This window comes from Hyla sarda, chromosome 8, assembly GCF_029499605.1.
Source record: "Hyla sarda isolate aHylSar1 chromosome 8, aHylSar1.hap1, whole genome shotgun sequence".
NCBI classification, from domain to species: Eukaryota; Metazoa; Chordata; class Amphibia; order Anura; family Hylidae; genus Hyla; species Hyla sarda.
This window is the reverse complement of record NC_079196.1, coordinates 60486541-60514420: the sequence shown is the minus strand read 5'-3', so window position 1 is coordinate 60514420 and position 27880 is coordinate 60486541. Positions and strand designations below refer to the sequence as shown.

General features: G+C 43.5%; 1 protein-coding gene across 2 annotated transcripts in view; it reads left to right on the top strand.

The window, feature by feature from the left end:
* Positions 1-9136: 9136 nt before the first annotated feature.
* Positions 9137-27880, top strand: part of NFE2L2 (NFE2 like bZIP transcription factor 2) — a 31473-nt gene continuing 12729 nt past the window's right edge. Inside the window, exon 1 of one of the 2 annotated variants that reach the window (XM_056535299.1) lies at positions 9137-9387. In XM_056535299.1, the coding sequence (XP_056391274.1) occupies positions 9346-9387 (42 nt within the window). In that variant the 5' untranslated portion in view covers positions 9137-9345. The remainder of the gene's footprint in view (positions 9388-27880) is intronic. The other variant, XM_056535298.1, reaches the window with a different exon arrangement.

Genomic DNA, 27880 nt, shown 5'->3' with positions numbered 1-27880 from the left:
CAGGATCATTTTGGGGTGATATGCATGAACCCAAGTTTCACTCCAGGTGAGAGACCAAGACTACTTAATCTAACCAATATCCCCCACGGAATTATATGAGGCGCTGCCCTCTTATTCTTTTGTTTATTTATACATTTACTGTCCAGAAGGTAGGTAGCTAATCCTCCCCTTTAAGATAGAAGCCCCCAATAGTTAGGTATTTAAATAGGTGGGTAACCTCCTATAAGGAAGAAGCCCCCAGTAGTTAGGTAAGGGATTCTCCCCTTTTAGGTACAAGCCCACAATAGTTAGGTAGCCATGTAGGTAGAAACCCTGCTATTAAGTAGTCCCCTATAAAACCTATAAGAAATAAAAAAAAATCCTGCTCACGTTCCCTCCTCTCCCATGCGGAGGCCTCTACATCCTTCGCTAATTGCTTATTGGTACAGGACCAGGGCTCAAGTCCTGCAGGAACATGTAGGAAGTTCCACAGCAATAACACCATTCCCAATGCAAGAAGCCTTGCGGGACCAGCCCTTGAGTGGAAGTCTTGGGTGAGTTCCCACTATTTTTTTTCCCCAGGACTTGACCCCTGTACAGGACCTTCTCCTGCAAGCCAGGGTGGTGCAGGACCTGCAGTGTGATGAAATGACGTCATCGTGTGGCAGGCCCTGCTCCACTTCGGATAACAGAGCAAACTATAAAGGGGCCTCAGTGCAGGAGCAAAGGGAAGATGAGAGGGATATTTTTTTTTATTGAGAGACCTATTGGGGGAAACTATGTCGCTCTGCCAAAATATAGGGGGCCAAAATATAGGGTGTGGTTTCCGAGATGGGGGGGGGGGGCTACATGGAAGGGGGCATGGCTTCTGGAGTTTTCTGTATTGCTGAACACTATGTTGAGGTTAGTCAAGTTGAAGTTTAACATTTTGTTGTTTGGGGTCAGCTGCAGAGCCATAGTAGTATGTATCAGAGCATGCTGGGAGTTGTAGTTTGTAACTGACTGCAACTTTCAGCATGCTCCTACACAGCCTTCGGCTCTGCAGCTGACCCAAAACTACATCTCCCAGGATGTTGCATTATAACCTATACTATATTACTAAATAGTGCAACATGCTGGGAGTTGTAGTTTTGGTTTTGCTTTGGGTTTCTGTAAAGCCATAGGCTGTGTCAGGGTATGCAAGGAGTTGCAGTTAGTCATTAACTACAACTCCCAGAATGCCCTGATACAGCCTATGGCTCTGCAGCGTCTACAACCAAAACTAGAACTCCCAGCATGTTGCACTATAACTTATACTATACTACTATATAATGCAACATGCTGGGAGTTGTAGTTAGGGTTTGGGTCAGCTGCAATGCCATAGGCTATATCAGGGCATGCTGGGAGATGTAGTCAATAACTAAATGTAACTCCCAGCACACCCTGACACAGCCTAAGGCTTTGAGGCTGACCAAAAACTAGTACTACATTTTTTTTTTCCATTTAGTTATTGGAAATGATTTTTATTACATTTTTAAAGTAATTAACAGAGATGTGTGAACAGTACACATCATAAAAGAAACAGAAAAACAAGAGTTCACCATGGTGGAAAAGCTGGCTAGCACACTTCTCATAAAAAAAATATAAGCATGCATTCTAGGAGGATGACCAAAAAATAGATAATCACAAGTACCTATATATACAAGTTTAGAAATATATGATGGTTCTGAAACAGAGGGGATGGGTGGACAGAGGGGAGAGGACCAAATTGACCCAGGAATAAAACAAGTAAAACCCACACAAAGTATTACTAGAGGTTACTTTTTTGAGGCTGAGAAAGACTATTGTTTAACATGTTACTATAGTCACCTTATTAGCAGTTAAAGGAGAAAATGCGACACAAAACTTTTAACTTCCCCTGTGCCCGGACTGCAAAAACTAGAATAACAAACTTTAACTCACCTTCTTATGTTCCTCTGGCGCTGCTCGGCTCCCTGCTTCTTGGGCTCGGATCGTCACACTGCAGTCAGCGTATCGCCGGCCTCAGCCATATCCCGCCTCAGTCAGTGATAGGCTGAGCGCACTGCATGTAAGGAGCTCGGGCAGCAGGAAGAAGGCGGGGCCCAGGCTCCTTACATGACAGTGCGCTCAGCCTATCACCGGCCGAGGCAGGACATCGCTGCGGCCGGCAATACACTGAGCGGAGTATGAGTCACTGTCCTCAGGAAGCAGAAAGAAGACCAGCACCGGGACGCCAATAACGGCACAAAGGGGGAACGTAGGATGGTGATTTAAAGTTGTTTTTTTTGCAGCCCGGGCACAGGGGAAGTTAAAAGTTTTGCACTGCATTTCTTCTTTAACGTTACTAACTGGTATAGTTAGAGAACATAATAAAACATAACCATTGTTATGTATACTAACAACATACATAAAGTTGCTATTGAGAGCAGTTAAGCGAACTGCTCTTTATTAAAATTATTGAAATTATTCAAATGCAAGTCACATTCTTTATTCTGTTGTTTTTTTTCTTATTATTTTATCTGAGTTGTCTACATAAATATGCTGAAGAAATGAGAGGTAAATATGTATACGTACATTAAACATGGCATTGTTGAAGTGAATTCTGACAACTTGCTTCTGTTTTTTCTGTTTCTTCTTATATGATGGCCCTCATTTATTATTGTAAACCCGACTTCTTTTGTCGGGTTTTTTTGGCGCATCTTTGTCTGCGACATGTCGCAGACATGGTGCGCCAGTCTGCGACACGATGCAACATTTTTTCCCGACGGACCCGATGTGGATTCTCTCAAACCCGAAAAAGGGGCGTAACCCGACATTTCTGAGCTTTCCCAGGTATTTATAAAGGTTTCCAACCCGAATTTGTTGAATTGTTGTGGATTTTTTCCCGACAACTCAGAGGAGTTGGAAACCAAAACCAACAAAACCCACATGCGACAAACAGGATGCGACTTAATAATAAATACCAGGGGAAAAAAGCAATCGGGTAAGAAAGCAAGATAGACTTACAACGCGATTTTCGAAGTAAATGAGGGCAGATGTGTACTGTTTATACATCTCTGTTAAATATTTTCTAATCTTTTCTTTTTAAATGGGCAGGGAAAGTTATTTACACTTTCCATTTTTGGCCCCAACTAGCTAATTATCTACCTAGCTATCTCCCTAGCTACCTATCTGGTGCCCTACCTAGATACATACCTACCTACCTGTCTAACTACCAAGCTTCCTGGTTGTCTTCCTACCTGACTACCTTATAACCTACCTTGATAGCTACCTGGCTATCTACCTGGCTAGCTAACAACTGCCCAGATAGCTAACTACCTGGCTGTCTATCTACCTACCTAAGAAGCTATCAGCCTAACAACCTACCTACTGGGTTACCTACCTTCATATTTACCCACTTGGGAGGGGGAGATGAAATTACCTACCTAATACCCGTGTGTGAATGTACCCAGCAGACCCAGCCTTCCAGGAGACCAGAGCAGAAGATCGCCGATAAAAACTGATCAGTGCTATGCCCTATGGGGGCCCCGAATGTTGCTAGTCTACTTAATGATTTAAAATAATGGCTATGGGGACATTTTGGTTGGTGTATTTCATAGCTTGCTACATATCTACCTGGCTACCTATCTATCTACATATTGTGGGACAAAAAAAGTATTTAATCAGCCACCAATTGTGCAAGTTCACCAAGATGAGAGATTCCTGTAATTTTTTATCAAAGATACACTTCAACTATGAGAGACAGACTGGGGGAAATACATTAATGAATTAATTGGTAAATTCCTTGGTAAAATAAGTATTTGGTCACCTACAAACAAGCAAGATTTCTGGCTCTCACAGACCTGTAACTTCTTCTTTAAGAGTCTCCTCTGTCCTCCACTCATTACCTGTATTAATGGCACCTGTTTGAATTTGTTATCAGTATAAAAGACACTTGTCCACAACCTCAAACAGTCACACTCCAAACTCCACTATGGCCAAGACCAAAGAGCTGTCGAAAGACACCAGAAACAAAATTGTAGACTTGGTCCAGGCTGGAAAGACTGAATCTGCAATAGGCAAGCAGCTTGGTGTGAAGAAATCAACTGTGGGAGCAATTATTCGAAAATGGAAGACATACAAGACCACTGATAATCTCCCTTGATCTGGGGCTCCACGCAAGATCTCACCCCATGGTGTCAAAATGATCACAAGAACTGTGAGCAAAAATACCAGAACCACACAGGGGGCCTAATGAATGACCTGCAGAGAGCTGGGACCAAAGTAACAAAGGCTACCATTAGTAACACACTTTGCCGTCAAGGACTCAAATAATGCAGTGCCAGACATGTCCCCCTGCTTAAGCCAGTACATGTCCGGGTCTGTCTGAAGTTTGCTAGAGAGCATTTGAATGATCCAGAAGAGAATTGGGAAAAAGTAATTGGTGAGATGAAACCAAATTAGAACTGTTACTTAGCTGGATGGGCATCCTCTAACCTGTGTGGCTGATGACTCGGACTGTATCGGGGAACGGAGTCTAAGGTGCCGCTGGTCTTCACCAGAGCCTGCTGCAAGGCAGGATGGGCTTGCTGCAGCAAGCAACACCCAAGTCGCTACCCCCGACACGGCTCGACCACACAGGTAGCTGGGCAAGGCGAGGTACTGAAGGATAAGGCATAGCGTAGTCAAACGTACCAGAAGGTCTAGGCAGGCGGCAAAGGTGCGAAGTCAAATAACATAGCGGGAAGGTCTGGATACCCGGGTAAGGCAAACAGGCAATATGGAACGCTTAATCTTAGGCTAGGGGCACTGAAGATCAGGCAGGGAAGAGGGGGAGGTGCAGGAACTTATAAAGTGGGGACAGGTGCATGACATGATTATAGGTGTACTGGCCCTTAAAATTTTAGAGCTCCGGCGCATGAGCATCTTAAGGGACGGGGAGCGTGGTGAGTGACAGGCTAGGATTCGCATGCGGGCGTGTCCCGCGATTCGAACCCCAGCCCCACCGGCAGCCGGGGACATAGGAACAATGCGCTCACGGCCGGTGCATGCAGCCGGAGAGGGAACGTGACAAGAACTTTTTTGTAAAACTCAACTCGTCGTGTTTGGAGGAGAAAGAATGCTGAGTTGCATCCAAAGAACACCATACCTACAGTGAAGCATGGGGGTAGAAACATCATGCTTTGGGGCTGTTTTTCTGCAAAGGGACCAGGCTGACTGATCCGTGTAAAGGAAAGAATGAATGGGGCCATTTTGAGTGAAAACCTCCTTCCATCAGCAAGGGCATTGAAGATGAAACGTGGCTGGGTCCCAAACACACTGCCCGGGAAATGAAGGAGGGCCTTTGTAAGAAGCATTTCGAGGTCCTGGAGTGGCCTAGCCAGTTTCCAGATCTCAACCCCATAGAAAACCTTTGGAGGGAGTTTAAAGTCCGGCAATAGCCCCAAATCATCACTGCTCTAGAGGAGATCTGCATGGAGGAATGGGCCAAAATACCAGCAACAGTGTGTGAAAACCTTGTGAACACTTACAGAAAACGTTTGACCTCTGTCATTGCTAACAAAGGGTATATAACAAAGTATTGAGATGAACTTTTGTTATTGACCAAATACTTTTTTTCCACCATAATTGGCAAATAAATTCTTTAAAAATCAGACAATGTGATTTTATGGATTTTTTTCTCATCATGTCTCTCATAGTTGAGGTTTACCTATGATGAAAATTACAGGTCTCTCTCATCTTTTTAATTGGAAGAACTTGCACAATTGGTAGCTGACTACTTTTTTGCCCCACTGTATCTAGCTACCTACCTATGTCACACTGTATGTATCATGCTGTGTCGCACATAATGAAAGTAAATGGAGTCGCACTGCGACCCACAAATGGCCGCAACGCTGCTGATGGGTCACGGCCACTTTTAGGCCCATCAAAATCCTCAGCACCAGGCCCATAAGGCTCTTAATCTGGCCCTGGGTATCGGGGACCTTTGCACGAGTACAAGTATGGCATGGAGATATCCCTAACATGAACGAAACTACCTAAATTGCGCTTTTGTTTTTAATTTCGCACCAAAAAAACTTTTTTTTGTTTCAGAGTACTTTTTATCGTAAAATCAAGGGTTGACATTACAACATAGAATTGGTTGTGCAAAAAACAAGTCCTCACATGGGGACATTCATCAATGTTGGTGTAGGTAGATGTTTTTTGTAGAGCGTTTTGGTTGGTTTAAATTTGGTGCATTTTCACCAAATTTACCATACTTATGCAAAGCACGATATTTTGTGCTAAGTTCTAAATTTCCATACAGTTCTATTTGGACACAAGGATTTTGTTTAATTGCTTTGAGGTCAGGATTCGTTGAGGTTTTTTTGTCCACAAGCAAAAATGCTAGAAAAGCTTTCACAGCTTTTTCCTGCGTTTTGGCAGTTTTTCTTGTGTTTTTGCTGGTGTGTGGAAACAATAATTTTTGTATCCTGTGGCAATTTTTCACTGCCTTCTGGGTACCACTCCATGGGTCGGATGCGGAGCGCCCGGCCCACGGAGTGTAAGAAGGTAAGGAGTGATGTATAGCATATAGGTACACGGTGCAGAGAATCACTACTTACCTCCGCCAGCTATATAGTATACAGGGGTGCATAGTGTACCCATGTATACTATACAGGAGCCCAGCAAGGAAAGAGTTAGCCCATGCTGCTGCTGAGCAGTTCTGGGTTAAGCTGTGTATATTTGACTGTATATACAGGATAAAGTAGGCAGACATCAATAATTGGAGGCTCCCTATTTAGGTACACATTGCAGTATGGGCGCACTCCCCAGGGGAGAGTGCCAAAAATTTACTAACCTTTTTTTGTGTTTTTTGTTTTTTCTTTTCTTCTCATTTCAGATACATGAATGCGGAGGACTACATCAGATTCGGTGGACTACAACAATGACCAGTGTATTTTTAATTTCAATAAAAGGGTTAACAAGGGCTGTGGAGGAGTGTTTTTTTAAATACAAAAATTATTTGTAGACAGAATCTATTACTAAGCCGGGGCTTAACGTTAGCCCCAAAAAACAGCTAGCGCTACCCCCCCCAATTATTACCCCAGTACCCACCGCCCCCAGGGGTGCCAGGAAGAGCCGATACCAACAGGCCCGGAGCGTTAAGTATGTTTAATAGTCTGGCATTATTTAGGCTGGGGGGAGGGCCAGTAATCATGGTCTTCGCCCACCCTGGTGATGTCAGGCTGTGACTGTCACACACGTTTTTTAATTATATATATATATATATATATATATATATATACATGAAAACTCATAGGGTTCCCCCTATTTTCAGTATCAGCCAGACACATTGATTGGTATATAGCTCTGATTGGTGAATAACTTTTCACCAATCAGAGCTCCCGTCTCCTGGCGGAGGGGATTATGAATTGTGACAGCATATAGAGTACAGGGGAGTGCAGTGGAGCCGCATGTACTGACGGCTTGTAAAGTAAATAAATGTGGATCACAGCGAGTGTCTGGAGAATGATCCGCTGCAATCTGCCCCTCAACCCCTGGACTATAACTCTCATCATGGACAGAGTCTGTCCATGATGGGAGTAGTAGTCCTAAAAGTCCCAAAATAGTCCCGCAGCCTGGGGATGTGCAAGCGCCGTCCCTAAGTGCTGCGGTACTACAACTACTCCCATCATGGGACAGACTCTGTCCCATGATGGGATTAGTTGTAGTTTAGCATCCCCTGGCTGTCTCGGTAGGACACTTTCCTATGTGTCCTTTTAGGTGGTGTATGTTTGCATAAAAAATATAGGATTTGCGCAAAAAAAATAAAAAATTGTTTTTTTTTGCACAAATAATAAATACAACTCCCCTGCAAAAAATGGTGTAAGGTGCAATAAACAGTAGACACCTTTGAAAGATTTTTTGCCAAAAAATGTGCAATAAACACAATTGCGCAAAATTTGCAGGGACTTTTAGAACATTAAAGTGGTGTTAAAGGGGGTACTCTGGTGGAAAACTTTTTTTTATTTACAGGGGTACGCCGCCCCTAGACATCTTATCCTCTTTCCAAAGGATAGGGTATAAGATGTCAGATCGCCGGGGTCCAGCTGCTGGGGACCCCCGGGATCGCCTATGCGGCACCACGCTATCATTACAGCATAGAGCGAGTTTGCTCTGTGTGTAATGACGGGCGATACAGGGGACAGAGCAACGTGATGTCATGGCTCCGCCCATGTCCCATAGACTTGTATAGAGGGGGCGGGCCACGACGTCACGAGGGGCGGAGCCGTGACGTAACGATGCTCTGGCCCCTGTATTGCCCGTCATTACTCGCAGAGAGAACTCGCTCTGCGCAGTAATGATAGCGCAGTGCGATCCCGGGGGTCCCCAACAGCTGGACCCCGCGATCTGACATCTTATCCCCTATCCTTTGCATAGGGGATAAGATGTTTAGGGGTGGAGTACCCATTTAATAAACTGGTGCCGGAAAGTTAAACAGATTGTAAATTACTTTTATTAAAAATCTTAATCCATCCAGTACTTATTAGCTGCTGAATACTGCAGAGGAAATGCTTTTCTTGTTGGAACACAGTGCTCTCTGCTGACATCTCTGTCGTTTTTAGGAACTGTCCAGAGCAGCATATGTTTTCTATGGGGATTTTCTCCTACTCTGGACAGTTCTTAAAATGGACAGAGGTGTCAGCAAAGAGCACTGTGTTCATGATGTCAGCAGACAGCTCTGTGTTCCAAAAAGAAAATAAAGATTTTTTAATAGAAGTAATTTACAAATCTGTTTAACTTTCTGGCACCAGTTGATTTAAAAAAAAAATAAGTTTTCCACTGGAGTACCCCTTTAAGCCAATGATAAATTTCCACCCTTGGCTCCTAGAAAGGGAAGAGTAGAAATAAAAAAATAAAAAACACACCACAAAAACTGATTTAGTAATTATGGGGTTAAATACCTATAGGTGACCACACTAACACCAGTATTGGAGCACATTCACACTATTACATTGACAGAAACGTGAGACTCTGCCTTGTCCTAGCTGAGGACGACAGAAAACCTTTCTACGTTCCAAAACCAGCAGGCAGCATAAGGGTTAATAAAGAGGGCGTGGTCGGAGGGTGGTGGGCGACGGGTGACACCGCCTGCTGCATCGTGATGCCTTGCGTCATCCTCGGTGGGCGGGGTCACAGGAATTCTGCGCTCTCATTGGCGGAGAGGGCTTGACAGTCGACTTTGGCCGTGTTGCCCAGGACTTTCCCGTCAGATCTCTTAGGACGGTCCTGAGAACGAGTCACCGGTCCGGGAAGAGTAACAGGGGGGCGCGGCACACCGACACACCAGACATACTGCGACAACTTCACGGAGGATATACCGGGCCGGGGCCAGAGGCCACCATGATGGAATTAGAGTTACCCCCCGCTAAGCAGTCACAGCAGGTGAGGAGACACCTGGGGGCGGCGCCGGGGTGTCACCTTGGTGTCTGGCAGGGGACTGGGGGGGGGGGGGGGGAGGGGACCCTGATACAGCTGGTGGGCGATCATCGCCCGATGTAATCGGCACCATACCATGTAATCAGGTTGTGATCGTATCTGGGGTTCCCAAAGGACTTTAAACTGTTGTTTACCGTTATTTTTTAAATACTTTGTATCAATCTATTGGCAACAATGTATCAATGTATTGTAAACAAAAGTTGACTATTGATGATTGTAATTGTGCATTGACTGGAACTTATGGGAAATAATGTTTTTATTTGTTACTGTTATTTACTCACAGAAAAGAATAATTTAATTTAAAAAAAAATATATTCAATATTCTTTATTAATAATAATAATTTAAAAAAAAAATCAACAAATTGCGACATTTACGACCATTGACCCGATGACCCATTTAGAGCTGGCACTCTGGTCATGTGATTAGAGGATCTACTGATCACTTACACCAGTGATCCCCTACTTTGTGCTCTCTAGCCGTCACAAAACTACAATTCCCAGCATGCCCAGACAGCCTTCTTCGGGTTGGGGGATCACTGACTTACATAAAGAAGGAGGGGGGGGAGGGGGAGGGGGGCACATACTTTCATCATCCTGGTGTTAAAGAGTTGATCACAGGGAATGACGTCTCTACTTCCGCTAAAGGAATAATAAAAAAATAAAAAAAACATTGGAACTATAAGAAGACTGATGGGGGTGGGGGGTAAATACACTAAGTTGTTCCCTGTTTCACGTCCGGTGGTGACCTCAGATGCTGCAGAACCTCTTGTCATTATCACCAATGTTCAGATTCGAGGGTTTTACAAGGTGCTTTGATCCTTATCTTGGATTCTTCACAGCTTTGACTCTACAGCGGTTGCATAACTACAACTCCCATCATGCCCGGACAGCCTCCGGCTGTCCGGGCATGATGGGAGTTGTAGTTTTGCAACAATTTGGGGGATCACTGTCTTAGAAATACAAGGACCTGCTTCTAAGGAACTTTTTTTTCCCATAAGTTAGAATCCAGCAGCTTGTCACATAAATATTTACTAATAGAGTGATACAAAGTGTAAATATTTGTGGAATTTAAAAGGGTTTACAGTAAGTCCTGAGCAGTCAAATTGTCGCTTGTTGAAGTTTTCTTATGGGCTCCAAGGGGCCCCCGAGCAGTTGCTTCATGTGGTTAAACATGGATGTGGTTAAGGTTGTGTTTTTTTTTTTTTTTTTTTTTTTTTTTTTTTGGGTCCGAGGGTCTTCTCAGAAGAGGAAGGTTCACTGTGATCCCTCCAGGCCCCATACTAGTGCTCTATGGTAGTTTGCATGTTCTCTCCTAGACAACTGAATGTGCAGAGTCACCAGGGGGCTCTTTAGGGGGTTCAAGGCGACCATCCTGGAGTAACTTCTGAAGTTTCGGATAACATGACTGTATAGACTCTAACTGGGTCGCTTCCTTTTTATTTGCCTTTTCTTGTTTTATTTAGTAAAGTGCCTTAATTTTAAAGTAAACAAACTGTAGAAAATTAAACTTTTGTTAAGTTGGAAAAAGTTCTGTACAGCTTATAGATATATATAATTTTATTTATTTTATTTTTTTTTGGGGGGGGGGCGGGGCGGGACGCACTGAAGCACTCACATAACTCTTTTTGCATGAGTTTTTACTTAGTTCTGTCCAAAAAATGTATGTTGTTATTTACTAATATAAGAAAAGTAGATGTGTCCTATACAACTATATAGTATGCATGCCATTCAGGAGTCTAGAAAGATGTGTGCAAACTTTGCCACCTCAGACCCGCTGCACAACCCTTATGTAGTGTTTCCCAACCAGGGTGCCTCCAGCTGTTGCAAGACCACAACTCCTGGCATGCTGGGAGTTGTAGTCTTGCAACAGCTGGAGGCACCCTGGTTGGGAAACCCTGCCCTAATGTGTTACATGCAGATTTGACCCCCTATAGGCCTTGTTTACAATTCTAAATGTTTGTTTCTCTGCTGAAATCAGCAAACCAATGCATGGGAATGGCGTACTTGTAACCCTGTTCTCATGAAGAAAAAAAAATTAGGCAGATTATTAGCTACAGAAATGATAACAAAGTGTCCAGCCCCCAAAAGTATAAAGTTCAAAATGTATGTAAATCATGTTAAAATTTTATGTAAATCATAGCAAATGAGTGCTAAAAGCGATACAGATACTCCGACACGTTTCAAACCAGTTGGTTCTTAGTCATGCCGATTTATTAGCTGCACCCACAGAAATAAAATCTACTCAGGCTAAGTTCACATTGCCGTCAGGCTCCGCTATATGGAGCTCCGTCTACATGTTTGTCCTAATGACAAGAGTTTAGCGGAGAAAAAAAAAAACGCGCTACTAAGATCCCCGATGGACTCCTTTTGAAGTCAGTGGGAATCATTGGGACCCGGTGGTGTCAGTTGTGCTCCGAACCATTTTGGGGAGCCGTTCGGCGCAAAAAAAAAATGCATGGACCCAAAACGGGATGCACAATGGCAATGTATTTTATTTATTTCTTTTTTGTGCGGATCGTGTAAAATTGAAGATTGGCGCCATTGACTGACAATGAGGCTAAATCTTGTGCAGACTCCAAACTGCACATGCATGTCAGGAATCTGCCTGCCCGTGGATCCACCAGTAAATACCTGTCATGTGAACATGTTCATATACTAGAAGAGTGAAATCTGCCATGGGTTTTACAATCTACTTGTGGGCCAGTTTCCATACACCCAAAATTTGTAGTATGTAACTGAGGTTCTGCACAACAATCTGTTGCTGATCTTACGCACACAAATGCAGGAAAAAATCGACAATGTGTGAAGTGGTTAAAAATGCAGTAAGGTAGGATGGGTCCTCATTTTATCTAAGAGATTACCATGGACTTGTCACGTGATGCCCTGGATATGGCAGGCACCAATCTGAAGGTTATTTGAAGGATAGGCGTGGTGTCACACGTGGTTAGAACTATTTACTGTTGTATTTTTTATGCCTACTATGAACCAGAGAAAAAGTATAATTGAGTCAGCCATTAAAAGCCTTAAAGGGGTTATCCACCAAAGGTGATTTTAGTACGTACCTGGCAGACAGTAATGGACATGCGCTGGAGGATCTGTGCTTGTCTTGTGGCTAAATGGCTATGTCATGAGATTACCATAACACTGTGGCTAGCTTTTTGTGAACTGGTATTTCCTGTTTGAGTTTTCTTGTTTGCCCACAAATCCCATAATTCCATTTTCCTCCCTCCCACACATCAGCCACCCCACCCATTGAAACATAAATGAGCTGCATCCATTCAAAAGACCTGTGGTTTTCAATCAGGGTGCCTACAGCTGTTGCATTAGTTGCAGATTGATCTCTCTCCCACCAAGCGATCGCTCCACCCATTGAAGCAGACAGGCTCCCTGTCATCAGCTGACTAGTGAGTCAGGTCTCAGCCGCATTGCAACCTGGGAAAAATCCGAGACAGTCATTTTGTATGCTGTTAAAAATAACTATTGGGGTGAAAATCACAGAAGAATTGTGAGAAAACCGTCACACACAGGTACAGACACTATATTATGAACTACACTAACTTTACAGCCCCTGTAGCATAGTCAAATAAAACAAATCTTGCAATACCCCTTTAATGGGGCTGTCCAATCAGAACAACCCATTTTCTTGTAGACCGTGATCTGGAGTTGGTGGTCCAGCTACTATAACAAGTGCAAGTTGCTGGAATTTACAGGTTTTCTGCAATTAAGTAGTACAGTGACCCCCCTGACTTATGATGGCCCCGACATATGATCATTTCAACATATGTTGGCCTCTCAGAGCCCATCGTATGTTGAAGGCAGCATCGACATATGATGCTGCTGTGTGTCGGGGCCATCATACAAACAGCTATCTGACAGCGCTGACAACTTCAGCAACTGACAGATAGTTGTTTAATGTCCCCGTGTGCCCCGTTCTGCCTCCTGTTACTCACATGCTGTCCTGCTAACTCACGCAGGCTTCCACTGTGAGCTCCGTGTAAGCCCCACCCCCCAGTGCAGCCATAGCCAATAGCCTGCAGCATCTTGCTGCAGGCATCCAGTGAGCTGCTGGCTGCCCTCCCCTTCCTTTCCTATAGAGCTGTAGTCGGCAGGATCGTAATGGAGGACATTCTGTCCCCCCCTGAAGGTATTTAAAGAACTGTACAGTACTGTATGCGATGTCACACATCACATACAATACATATACACACAATACACCCCATACATCAATGTTTCGCTATCAGTGTGCCTCCAGCTGTTGCAAAACTATAACTCCCAGCATGCCCATACAGTCAATGGTTGTACATGCATGCTGGGAGTTGTAGTTGTGCAACAGCTGGAGGCACCCTGGTTTGTTAAACACTCCCCATACACTCCACATACAATGGTCATCACAGAACCAATTACCATTTTTACATAGACCTATGTACTCGACATATGATGGTTTCAACATATGATGGTTCTCCTGGAACCAATTAATATCATATGTTGAGGGACCACTGTAATGCATAAAAATCATTACATACCACTTGTGGGAAAGCTACTGTTTAATCATATGTAGGACCCCTATCTCATAGCCAAAGAGTCCACAAGATCATGGGATGGCTCCTTTAATCTGGCCTTAGACATTAGAGAGCAAAGGGTTGCTACCCACCTTGCCAGATGCAGGTTTATGTAGTAGAGATGGAGATAAGTGGCATCAGGCAGTTAAATCTGACAGATTCTTGCTTCCTCCAATGTAAGATAGATATATTCAGGATTTGCCACATAAAATCTAATGTCTATGAATTCTATGAGATTGGTCAACTGCTATGGTGAGCGAGACCTTCTCAGATCCCAACGGGCCTTCACAGCAGGGGTCCAACCCTCCCAGACATCGGCAGAGCCACATATACGGAATTGTTTGTTGTCAATCTACCCTACCCCACTTCCATGCCGCCTCTATGCTTCTATGAACTGGCTGAACTTGGATTCTAAGAAATGACTTAGATAAATATAAATAAATAGGTAAAACAGAGACTTCATGTTATTATTGTACACAGTGCAAAAATAGACAATACAGGATTTACTGTGGACTGGAAAAGCAGATTCATGGCCCAAGGAAGCCATTTAGAGCCCTTCGCAGCCATCGTAAGTGGCCGACTATGGAGAAGGCAGGATATCAGGATATAAATGCAATTTTATAGCAACTTTAAAGATGAGAAGCAAAAATAGAATAAAATCAGTCGGGATTATTGTCCTTCTACAATGAGCCCTGAACACACACAGTGGAAACCTCAGCCTGCACCTGTTGTTACTGCTGTCACGCAACATCTCAGCGCTATGGGAGGGACATCCTGGCTACCCTGATCTGCTGGCAGGTTCACAATAATATAGTCTCAAGCTGTTGTATGCAACCTGTGGCTCTGCAGATCTTGTGAGAGTACAACTCCCAGCTTGCTACTGTTTGGGCATACAGTGGTCCCTCAACATCCGATGGTAATCCGTTCCAAATGGACCATCGTATGTTGAGGGATCCGTGCAATGTAAAGTATAGGACAGTGGTCTCCAACCTGCAGACCTCCAGATGTTGCAAAACTACAACACCCAGCATGCCCGGACAGCCAACGGCTGTCCGGGCATGCTGGGAGTTGTAGTTTTGCAACATGTGGAGGTCCGCAGGTTAAAGACCACTGGTATTGGAGGTTATACTCACGTGTCCCCGCCGCTCCGGACCGTCACCGCTCGTCACCACTGCCCTGGATGTCGCCTTCCATCGCTATCGCCGCGTCCCCAGGGTGTCCCCGAAGCTCCGGCAAGGCCTCTGCTTCCCCGGCATCCTCGCTCTCCGTCGCCGCCATGACGTCTCTACGCACGCCGCTCCTATTGGATGACGGGACGGCATGCCTAGTGACGTGATGACGACGATAGTGAGCGCCGACGTTGCAGGGGATCCCGAAGAGGACGCGCCGGAGCCCCGAGGACAGGTAAGTGATCATCAGCGGACCACACGGGGCACCGTAAACGGCTATCCGGTGGCAGCTGAAGCAGTCTGCGCTGCCGGATAGCCGTTTATGCGATGGCCCCGACATACAAATGCATCGTGTGTTGATGCTGCCTTCAACATGCGATGGCCTCTGAGACGCCATTGTATGTTGAAATGATCGTATGTCAGGGACATCGTAGGTCGGAGGGTCACTGTACTTTGAGTTATTGTCTATGATTAAGGCTCTTCAGCCGAAACACGTAAGACTGTGAGGTATTATCTGTACTGTTGCACAGATAAAGGAAAAAATTTTAAATGGACCGTCAGCTGCCGAACATTTGCTTTGGAAACTTAAAATTGTAGTTTTAGAAAAGTTGCAGAGCCACAGGATGCAGACCGCTACTCTAAAGCCTATTTGGCGATCCATTTGGTGTATGGAGTCTTACATGCAATTCTCGGTGGTAAAAATATGCAAATTAACTGTTTTTTATAAAGAAGAGAACAATCCATAGGTAGCTACCTGTAAGTCAATGTTCAACCCATTGAAAAGCCTTTAAACATGACTAGGGATATTTGCCAAACCAGAGACTCCATGCACCAGCTGGATCTCTACAAGGAGAACCAGTACCCCCCCCCCCCCCCAAGAGCTGCATGAAAGGCCTCTCTCCCAGACAGACAGCATGCAGCTCTTTTTACCAGTAGCACACACACAGGCACTTACTTTCCCTTACTGGCCCCACATAGTGCTGGTGAAAAATACAGTGAGCAGAACAGGCTGGCACTGTACTGGGGGGTGATTTATGCAGTGCAAACTACTATAGATAGCATGTGTGGGAGAGAAGGGGTTACTGGTGCACATTCTTTGCAAGGTACCATGTGAGCAGAAAGGAAAAGGTAAGCACTGAACTGCTGCTGAGAGGGATGCCTCGAAGGACAGTGAGGATATTCTGGAGTTCAGACAGACTTACAGATTGCTGGAACACAGCCCAGACTCTCTCTCTTTCTCCCCCTGTCCTGCACATAGCTAAGGCCCCTTTCACTCTACCATTGTGACCCGTCAGTGCAGCGGCCATTATGAAATGAGGGGAGAATAGCGGGGAGAAAAATTACTGCATGCGCCTTATTGTTCTCCCGCTAAAAAAAACCAATGGCGCACGACTGACCCCATTATAGCCAATGGGATCCCTCGGGACCCGTTGTTGTCCATTGTGCCCTATCCCGATAACGACTGTTAAAGGCAAAGAAAAGGAGGGGGGAAAAAAGCCTAACGGCCGTTTATGGTCGGGGACGACAGCAGTGTGATAGAAGCCTTAGCCACAACCTCATCCCTCTGTGTTTTATCCTGTTGGTTAATATGGTCTGAGCCTAACAGACAATGGACAGAAGTTAGCAGGAAAGTGAGATACCTCGTGAGATTTTTTTTTTTTTTTTCAAGGACCTTGAGGGTATGTTAACAAGTGCAGAATGTCCACCCAGAGCAGACATTCCACACATTTGAAAGTTTTGGCGGGTTTGAGGACCACTTGGGAATTGCGCCTTCTCATAGGCGTCAATGCATTTCCGTGCGTAATCCGCAGAAAGAATAAACATGTCAACATGAGGATTTCTACCATATGCCCAGTGACGCAGAATCCAATTGAAATCAATGGGACTCTGCTGCAGCGGAATTTCCGTGCAGAATATTCTTGCGGAATTCCGCCGTGTGAACACCCCTTTATTGTGTAAGGAAAAGTTTAGCACTTTTCCAATGCATACTCTTTAAATTTACCCGATGCAAATGCCCGATAGTTCGTATTCATTAACTTGCAAGCAGTCCATAGGCAAAGCAGCATTAGAAAGTTGCATCTTAGTTCAATTTACATAAAATCAGGAAAGTCATTGCTCACCAAAACGCATTAGGCTTTTCCCATACGTATTATTTTTGGCAGTCCGCTGGGGAGACGGTGATTGTGACTAAAGAAGATACTTTATCATTTTGTACATTGATTGTCAAAATGTAACAATGTAACACAATATGTGAATATTTGCATTTTTTAGCTCTGTGTATTATTTTGTTACTCTTTATTTGTTGGTAAACATTATGAGATTGAGTATTCCTCTGTTAGTGAGGATCTTGTGTCCGCACTCGTTGGCTCTCCGCAGTCCCCCTGAAGGATCCCTGTTCCTGTGCGTGTGAGCTCCTCCGCACTCTGCACAGCAGGGAGTTGTTGGGACTGCTGAGACTCTTGCGCAACCCGTACACTTCCCCTCCGCTCCCTCTGCCAAGGGCAGCCTTTTATTTTCTTTTCCGACTACATCTGGATTCAGTAGCGAGGCCTCATAATTTTAGTCATATTGCGCAATTCTGCATGTTTTTAGTTGACGGATTGGAGACACTTTGTAAGTGCGCAGATATCCTGGAGGAAGAAGTGAACTTTATCTGTCATCTACATTGGTGGTCTCCAAACTGTGTTCCTCCAGCTGTTGCGAAACGAAACTCCCAGCATGCCCGGACAGCCTCCGGCTGTCCGGTCGTGCTGGGAATTGTAGTTTTGCAACAGCTGGAGGGACGCAGTTTGAAGACCAATGTTGTACAGCCTTTGGCCTTCTGGGCATGCTGGCAGTTGTAGTTTTGCAGCAGTTTGAAGACCACTGATCTACAGTTGTATATGTGTAAAAAAAAAAAAATAAATAAATAAATAAAAAATAAAAAAATATATATGGAAACAATTCACACACTGTATATAAGGGGGCTTCATAAAACGTCCACACGTTTTATGATTTATATAGTTTTTTTGTTTTTTTTTTCTTTCTTTTTTTTCCTGAGGGTTGTGGATCTGACCACAGTGACCTATATAAGTGACTTGTATGGAAAGGGGGAATCTGCCAAAACAAACAGACTTATCAGAACTCCTCATGGACTGACCTGTGTACACTATTGGTTATCCTCAAATGAACAATACATATATATATAGCAAAAAAATGGAAGAGAGCGGCACTCCAGCATTCAGTGAAAACCCAGTGTGGGTGTATTTATTCACACATCTGCAATACACGCGACGTTTCGGCCCATCAATAGAGCCTTTCTCAAGCACACACATACATATTTTATATATATATATATATATATATATATATATATATATATATATATATATATATATATAATATATATATTCGAGTATAAGCCTAGTTTTTCAGCAGGATTTTTCGTGCTGAAAACACCCTCCCCGGCTTATACTGGAGTGAACAAAAAAAAAACGTTTCTGGCTTTAGCTGTGAGGGGATGGTCCCGGCCGTCCATCTCCGCCTGTCAATCCCTTCTCAGTGGTCTTCAACCCGCGGACCTCCAGATGTTGCAAAACTACAACTCCCAGCATGCCCGGACAGCCGATGGCTGTCCGGACATGCTCGGAGTTGTAGTTTTGCAACATCTGGAGGTCCGCAGGTTGAAGACCACTGAGAAGGGATTGACAGGCGGTGATGATGACGGGGGGGTTGATGATGACATGGGGGGATGATGTATTTCCCACCCTAGGCTTATCGTCGAGTCCATAACTTTTCCTGGGTTTTTGGGGTGAAATTAGGGGGCTCGGCTTATATTCGGGTCGGCTTATACTCGAGTATATACAGTATATATATATATATATATATATATATATATACACACAATACAGACCAAAAGTTTGGACACACCTTCTCATTCAGAGTTTTCTTTATTTTCATGACTATGAAAATTGTAGATTCACCCTGAAGGCATCAAAACTATGAATTAACACGTGGAATTATATACATAACAAAAAAGTGTGAAAATATGTCATATTCTAGGTTCTAGCCACCTTTTGCTTTGATTACTGCTTTGCACACTCTTGGCATTCTCTTGATGAGCTTTAAGAGCCAGTCACCTGAAATGGTCTTCCAACAGTCTTGAAAGAATTCCCGGAGATGCTTAGCACTTGTTGGCCCTTTTTGCCTTCACTCTGCGGTCCAGCTCACCCCAAATTATCTCGATTGGGTTCAGGTCTGGTGACTGTGGAGGCCAGGTCATCTGGCACAGCACCCCATCACTCTCCTTCTTGGTCAAATAGCCCTTACACAGCCTGGAGGTGTGTTTGGGGTCATTGTCCTGTTGAAATATAAATGATGGTCCAACTAAACGCAAACCGGATTGTCACGATCACACCCTATCGGTCCAGCTAAGACGCTAGAGAGAGTGTTGTGATGGTGCAAAGGTTAAAGCCGCCAGACCTCTGGGTATCCACTACAAGTCCCAGCAAGTCACCAAATTAACCCTTAGATAAACGTGTTTTACCAGAGCTGCCTTCAGAAAGGTGAGCTCATATATTTAGAGATCAAAGACCAGAGCTGATTAATGAAACATTTAATCTGATAAAAGGTATCACAGTGCTGACTATATAAAAATACAGAAACAAATGACATACAGTTACAAAAATATATAAAAGAGTTTAGCAAGGCAAGTTAAGAAAACAAAAGATGAAGTTCTTACAGCATGATGATATAGCAGTCCATGAGAGAGCTATTCTTAGGATGGTCTTGTCAGCTTGTGGCCCGGCTTTTAACAACCAACTTTTGAGTCTAGCATTGTTTTAAATATCATATCTGCTTTCTTGGGAGGGAGACTCCATTCCCCCCTCCCCTCTGATCCCCACCAGGGGGGTCTTCTCTCTTCCTGGCCCCTTATCTGTTTGATTATATGATGGGACCAGAGTACATGACTTCAAAAAAGCCTTTGACTTCAAAGGAGATGTAAACAAACAGCCAGACCCCCCAATAAAATGCAATACACAAAACCCACAGTCTGAATGACCTCTCGCCCATGTCTTGGATGATCCATCACACACAGTTATAATTATAATACACATATAGGATTTTAATAATCAGGCCTTGGGCCTGACACGAATGTAATAGCATGCCGCTACAAGATACTGTGGAAGCCATGCTGGTTCAGCATGCCTACAATTTTGAATAAATCCCCAACAGTGTCACCAGCAAAGCACCCCACACCATCACACCTCCTCCTCTACACCAACACACCTGTGAAGTGAAAACCATTTCAGGTGACTACCTCTTGAATCTCAACAAGAGAATGCCAAGAGTGCATAGCAGTAATCAAAGCAAAAGGTGGCTACTTTGAAGAATCTAGAATATGACATATTTTCAGTTGTTTCAGACTTTTTTGTTATGTATATAATTCTACACGTGTTAATTCATAGTTTTGATGCCTTCAATGTGAATCTACAATTTTCATAGTCATGAAAATAAAGAAAACTCTGAATGAGAAGGTGTGTCCAAACTTTTGGTCTGTACTGTGTGTGTGTGTGCGTGTGTATGTGTGTGTATATATATAATATACACACACGGGTTAAGTCTAGAGGGAAAAAGTTTGGGAACTTACCCAAGATTTTCACTCAGCGGTGTTCTTGCAGTGGAAAAAGTACAGGAACTCAATTCCCATATGATCCTACTATAATAGTTTTTTGTGTGGTTTTCTTTTTCACTTCTGGCTGAGTATACAGCCAAAATTATAACAAAATACAATGGGGGAGATTCCTCAAAACCTCTGTAGAGGGAGGTTGCCCATAGCAACCAATCAGATCGCTTTGTTCATTTTTGAGAGGCTATTTTAAAAATGAAAGAAGCCATCTGATTGGTTGCTATGGGCAACTGGTCAACTTTTCCTCTACACAGCTTTTGATAAATCTCTCCCTATGTGTGAACCCAGCTTAAAGGGGTATTCCAGTGGTGAAAAACTTATCCCCTATCCTGAGGATAGGGGATAAGTTTGAGATCGCGGGGGGTCCGACCGCTGGGGCCCCCTGCGATCTGTCTGTACGGGGCCCCGGCTCTCCGGCCAGATAGCGGGTGTCGACCTCCGCACGAAGCGGCGGCCGACACGCCCCCTCAATACATCTCTATGGCAGAGCCGGAGATTGCCGAAGGCAGCGCTTCGGCTATGCCATAGAGTTGTATTGATGGGGCGTGTCGGCCGCCGCTTCGTGCGGAGGTCGACACGCCCCCTTCCCGCAGGCTGTCGGGGCTCCATACAGGAGATCTCGGGGGGGCCCCAGCGGTCGGACCCCCCCGCGATCTCAAACTTATCACCTATCCTTAGGATAGGGGATAAGTTGTTCACCACTGAATCACCACTGGACTACTCCTTTAATAGAAACCCATCTAAAGTGTCATTGGCAGAGGTCTCTGCTTGCTGCTAGATTGAGGCTGAGCTGCAGTAACAACACATCCCATAAACAAAAGTGGCGCTGTTTCACTAAGGGGATGGGGGGCGCCAGTGTATTACACAGCACTTTAATTGGGGAGGTAACAAAGTAGATTCAATTTATAAACAAACAATGGGACAAAAGAGATCCCTGCTTACAATCTAATAGAATAAGAATGACGCAAGATGTTAAAGGAGGTTTTCAGGATAAGAAAAACAGAGCTGTTTTGTTCCAGAAACCGCACCACTCTTGTCCTCAGGTTGCGTGTGGTATTGCTGCTCAGTTTCATTGAAGTGAATAGAGCTTAAAGGGGTATTCCAGAATTTATTTATTTTTTGTTATTTGACTATGCTACAGGGGCTGTAAAGTTAGTGTAGTTCACAATATAGTGTCTGCCTCTGTGTGACGGTTTTCTCACAATTCTTCTGTGATTTTCACCCAAATGTTTATATTTATCAGCATACAAAATGACTGTTGTCTCAGATTTAAAGAGAATGTAGTACCTAGATTTTTTTCTGGATTAGAGCCAGATCCTGAAACATGTTCTTTTTTTCCTAATCTGTTTCTATTTTCTGTATTTAAGCAGTTTTTAACAGCATTTAGAGAAATGTTTTACCGCACGACCCTAGATAACAATTGACAGGACCTGTCCCCCTCAGATGTGTCGAGGAGTGTCTCTGGTTAGGCCTCAAATGTGAGTGACTGCTGCTGTTCAATTTGTGTGGTGAGTGTCGACGTAAGGAAAGAATACCACACAAGCGTTTGGTATAATCTCCTTTCTCAGCCAAGAAAGTTCTGTGTTTATTAAGGAAGTACATTGTTACATATGATTATCAAAAGGGGCGGTTGTCAATCACATAAAAAATCATCTTGTCACGTCTTCATTGGTTATCCAAGTCCATATACCTATATAAGCGTAAGCATTTATTTTTAAGCATTTATTCAATCAAAGTCATTTGAGATTATAGGGCAGAGTTCCAGTTTTATTTTGAAGATTACAGATGTATCCGCTATTTTGCATCAATTGCATTTTTCTCAGAATGATTTCATTTGGACTCAATACTTGTTTCATTGTTACATCTTCCTCTTTGGAACACCATAAATCTTCTTTCTTGCTTCTTGAATAATATCCAGAGAGCAGCTTCAACTCTTGGTTACAAGCAAACAGCTAAGCTGATATATCTGAAAAGAAAAAGGGTTTTCTGCAGCATATAAGTATTGATTGAGATAATATATCTCAATCAATTATTATTTTTTTATATATATATATTCATCAGCAATCAGAATCATTGTAATCATCCCCAACAGTTGTATTGGAGACAGCACTGGGCATTCTCTGTGACCTTCTATAGGTCATCCTACAGGGAGGGGAAGGCTGAGCTCTAAATAAACAGCTATTGTGTATACCTCTGTTATCTATACATTGGTGTCACCTTTCATTGTATCCCGATCTGTGCTAAGAAGGAAGGCATTCTGGGAAAAGATCTGTACAGAACAGGAAGTCTTAGCTTAGTTTAAGACCTAGTAGCCAATAAGGCTTCTTACACACTGTGAAAGTTGCTCTGTTACAAATGGACATTAAGGGCTTTTTTTTTTTTTTTTTGACCGCCCTTAATGTCCGTTATTGTAACGGAGCTTAACGGGAGTTAAAACGGGCAAAGATTATCCCATTTACTTGAATGGGATTCCTCTAACTTCTGTTATAACTCCCATCATTGCTGCCGTAGATAGCGGTAGGAAAAGACGTGTCATGTACAAATTTTTCTCCCGCTATCTTCCTAACGGACGTCACCTACCGGGCAAAAACGGTAGTGTTAAAGAAGCCTAAGGAAATTGCAACATTTCCAGATTATTATAAAATATAGATGGTAAAATAAAAAATCTGACAAAAAAAAAAATAAACACCAAAAATGATTTCAATAAAATATGGTTAACATAAAATCTTGCATGAAACAATAGTACATTTTTTGCTTACACATTCCCTTTCAGAAGCTTTTGGAACATGGAGTAAACTCTCTGTATATGTGATAAGAAGCTTTCTTGCTGGCCTTGTAAGGAACATAAAGATAACAACATATTACTAGAACAGTGTTGGTACTTTGACACTTGGGCTGGGTTCACGGTACGGAATTTCAACGCGTAATTCCGCTTAGATTGCTGTCTATGGAATTTGGCTGCACAGTCCACACTACGCAATTTCAGCGGCAGAGTTTCCACCGCTAAAATTCCGCTGCCGAAAGAATGATCTTGGTCATGGAGACAACAGTGTCCGCACGGTCCTACCGCTGACCGGTTCACTTGGCGCAGTATGCCGATTCCCGTAGTGTGAACCTAGCCTTATAGATTGAGGCGGCTGCTGTATTGCAGACCCTGCAGGCTGGAACATTCTGATCCGTTCCGGTCTCGTCTACTAATACTATTAGGCACGTGTGACAAATGCCAGACATGCCTTGTTTCCAGTAAAGGATATAATGTGATAAATCTCTTGTTAAACTATATTAATGAATTCATGTAATATACAGAATTATATTAATTAATTTATTATTTACTTTTTTGGTAACAATTGTGAAATACGTAAAAGGGGAAATAGAAAGGCTTGTGTTCTACTGCATGATAATGATAATGATAATGATGATTCCTTGTAACCGGGCGATCTGTGAAGTTATCTTCTCAGTACCTTAAAGGGGTACTGCGGTGAAAACCTTTTTTTTTTTTTAAATCAACTGGTGCCAGAAAGTTAAACAGATTTTGTAAATTACCTCTATTAAAAAATCTTAATCCTTCCTGTACTTATTAGCTGCTGAATACTACAGTGGAAATTCTTTTCCGTTTGAAACACAGAGCTGTCTGCTGACATCATAAGCACAGTGCTCTCTGCTGACATCTCTGTCCATTTTAGGAACTGTCCAGGATAAAAGGAAATCCCCATAGCAAACATATGCTGTTCTGGACAGTTCATAAAATGGACAGAGATGTCAACAGAGAGCACTGTGCTCATGATGTCAGCAGACAGTTCTGTGTTTCAAAAAGAAAATAATTTCCGCTGTAGTATTCAGCAGCTAATAAGTACTGGAAGGATTAAGATTTTTTTAATAGAAGTAATTTACAAATCTGTTTAACTTTCTGGCACCAGTTGAATAAAAAAAAAAAAAGTTTTCCACAAGAGTGCCCCTTTAAGATGTGGTAAGAGGTAACTTATGTGGTGACTGTGCTCCCTGGGCACCCACACTCATCTGCTGAATAGAGGGTGGATGATAAAAGGATGAGAAAACAGGTAGGGCATGTGATAGGACTCCCTAAATAGTAAAGGCAGGCTTAAAACTGTGGCTGATGAGAAGTAAAGTCCTATTACATGATCCTACATGCACTTTATATGAGCACTGATCTACCAGATTGGCCTTGTTTAACGAGCCTATTACAAGGCTTGACCACTGTACGGGAGGGCCGCATGACCTGGATTTTTTGTGTGGCCCTTTGCAGCCATGATCCCCCTGTTACACAGGAAGATGGGCAGATGACGAACAAGGATTTTTCTTCTTTAGCAAGAAAGAACAGAGCAATCAGCCAATGAATGAGCAATATTGGCCTGTTCAGCAGATAATGGCCCTCTGTACTAGGGCCCTTAGTAGTGTTCTCCGGATGATCACATTCTAGAAATGTGGTGCAGCACAAGCAAAGTCAAGATGAAATTCGATATAACTAAGGCCATATATACTGGAGTAGTAGTCTGTCAAGGTCAGGATGGCCCCTTATGTCATTGGCCTTGTGAAGTTGTGCAGGGAGGGTTCACTTTTGCAAAAAGATACTGTAACAGAGAAGTCATATACTTGAGGGTCATGCCAACCCACCTAGGTTGGGAAGATGACAGAACCACCAGCTATTGGTATCTATAGGCCAGTGGTGTTAGGGGTGGTAGTGTGAACCAGCCCTGGTAGGTGGATTATCCCTTTCCCCTTTAAAGGAATACTCTTCCCCTATCCAAAGGATAGGCGATAAGATGTCTGATCACTGGGGACCTCCGTGAATTCAGCTGCGGCCCCCAGACATCCAGTGCATGGAGCGAACTTCTCTCTCTCGAATTACTCACTAGCGATGCGGGGCGGAGGCTTATGACCTCACGGCCATGCCCCCTCAATGCAAGTCTATGGGAGGGGGCGTGACGGTCGCCACGCCCCCTCCCATAGACTTGCATTGAGGGGGCGTGATCGTGACATCATGAGCCTCCAGCGCTGCACCCGATGCTCCAAACGAATGCCAGGTGCAGCAGGGAGATCGTGGGGGTCCTCCTTTGGATAAGGGATAAGATATCTAGGGAAGGAGTACCCCTTTTAATATATATCTATATCTTTTATACAGCAGTTAAATCATAGTTTGGAGTCTGTCATCACATCTGGTCACACCTCGGTCTTGTTATGTTGGAAACCTGACTTTTATGGTCCTAGAAATCATTTTACTCTGGTGTATTATGTTTGTAGTTTAATAATACCTTGTCTTACATGTTACGTAACCAGTACAAAGGGCAGAGCTGCCAACGCCATGTTCAGCGCTGTAGTTAACTAATTGACCTCTGCAGTTTTTGCAGTAGACCTGTATGTTTTTTTTTTTTTGCCTCTACTTGCATGCCTGCGGACGGCAGTCATTTTGTGGAGCATATGGCTCCGAAGTGCTAATGTAGTGTTTATATCTCCATGACAAGCTGACACTGTATATGGAGGTTACTAGGCAGCGATGTCCACATGTTTGGATCCGCTTCTAATGCCTTGGCCTTCTGTTGGCGTGCATTGGGATGTAAAACATCTGTTACGTATGAACTAATGGCTTTGAAGTTGGTTATAGTATTCATGTCAATGTTCTTTAATGGCGTTGTTTACCCTACATACCAAAGAAGTGATCAGCTGTTATCTGACATACATAGTCTATAGGCGGACAGAGGCGCGTGTTACCTTGTGAGAGGCGTTAGTAAGCTGTTGCAAAATTCACAAGGAATACTAAGTATTTCACTCCTCTATATTGAAATAGTTTGGGCGATTGCTATCATCCGGTGTGCCCCAACAAAATTGCATGCACAGTGTTTTCATTTTGCGCATTGATTTGCACCAAAATTATCAAATTTTGCGCTACTTTTACGTTGTTTGCACTGGCTTCCTCATGTTTCTTATTGTGCGTGGTTGGTGCACTGGCGTAGGAATATGTGAGTTTTTCAGTTTTTTTTTTTGCACTATCCAGGGGCTTCCTGGCATTAGCGCAAATTTAAGAAGTGAATAATACATTTTGTGCAACAACTGGGACAACCAGAGTCACACAACAGGTTTTGCATTGTGCCAAAATCTGTGCTAATGATCAATATCCCTCCATTAAGTCTGTAATAAACTGCGTGTATATTGTTAAAGGGGTTATCCATGAAAAAACTTAATATATATATATAATATAAACTGGCTCCAGAAAGTTAACCAGATTTGTAAATTACTTCTATTAAAAAATCTTAATCCTTTCAGTACTTATGAGCTTCTGAAGTTAAGGTTGTTCTTTTCTGTCTAAGGGCTCTCTGATGACACGTGTCTCGGGAACCGCCCAGTTTAGAAGCAAATCCCCATAGCAAACCTCTTCTAAACTGAGCGGTTCCCGAGACACGTGTCCCGACGGTAACCGCCCTGTTGTGTACTAACAGCAGTATGAAAGAAGCCTTTTTTGACCATATAAGCTGCAGTCAGATCACATAGTGTAGATCAGTGTTTCCTAACCAGTGTGCCTCCAGCAGTTGCAAATCTACAACTCTCAGCAAGCAGAATGGCCCAATTTGCATACAATACCAAACATAACCTAAGAACAGGTGAAAGTTGTTTTTGGAAGAGCCGCCATATTTTTGTTATCCTTGACAACCCCTTCAAATGTTGTTCTGACCTGCACGAACAGTGTGATCAGATCGACAACGTTTGGCCCGTCTCCTGCATGGAGACATTTAAAGGGGTACTCCACTGCCCCAGCGTTCGGAACAAAATGTTCCGAACGCTGGGGCAGTGGAGTACTCCTTTAAGGTAGGACTAAATCTAATGAACGAAACGCCTACATCTTAGAAAACCAGTAGCTGATATCATCTCCAAGTTCCCCACTAAATGTGTTTAGAAGTTCTGGGAACTTGACATATGCGAGATGAAGAAGTTCTCCCAGGGTGGGGATTTTTGGGACTTCCTCTCAGTAATCCTGAGGAGGAACATTATTCGGGCCTCTCCAAGCCTAGTATGCACTTCTCACTAAGGTC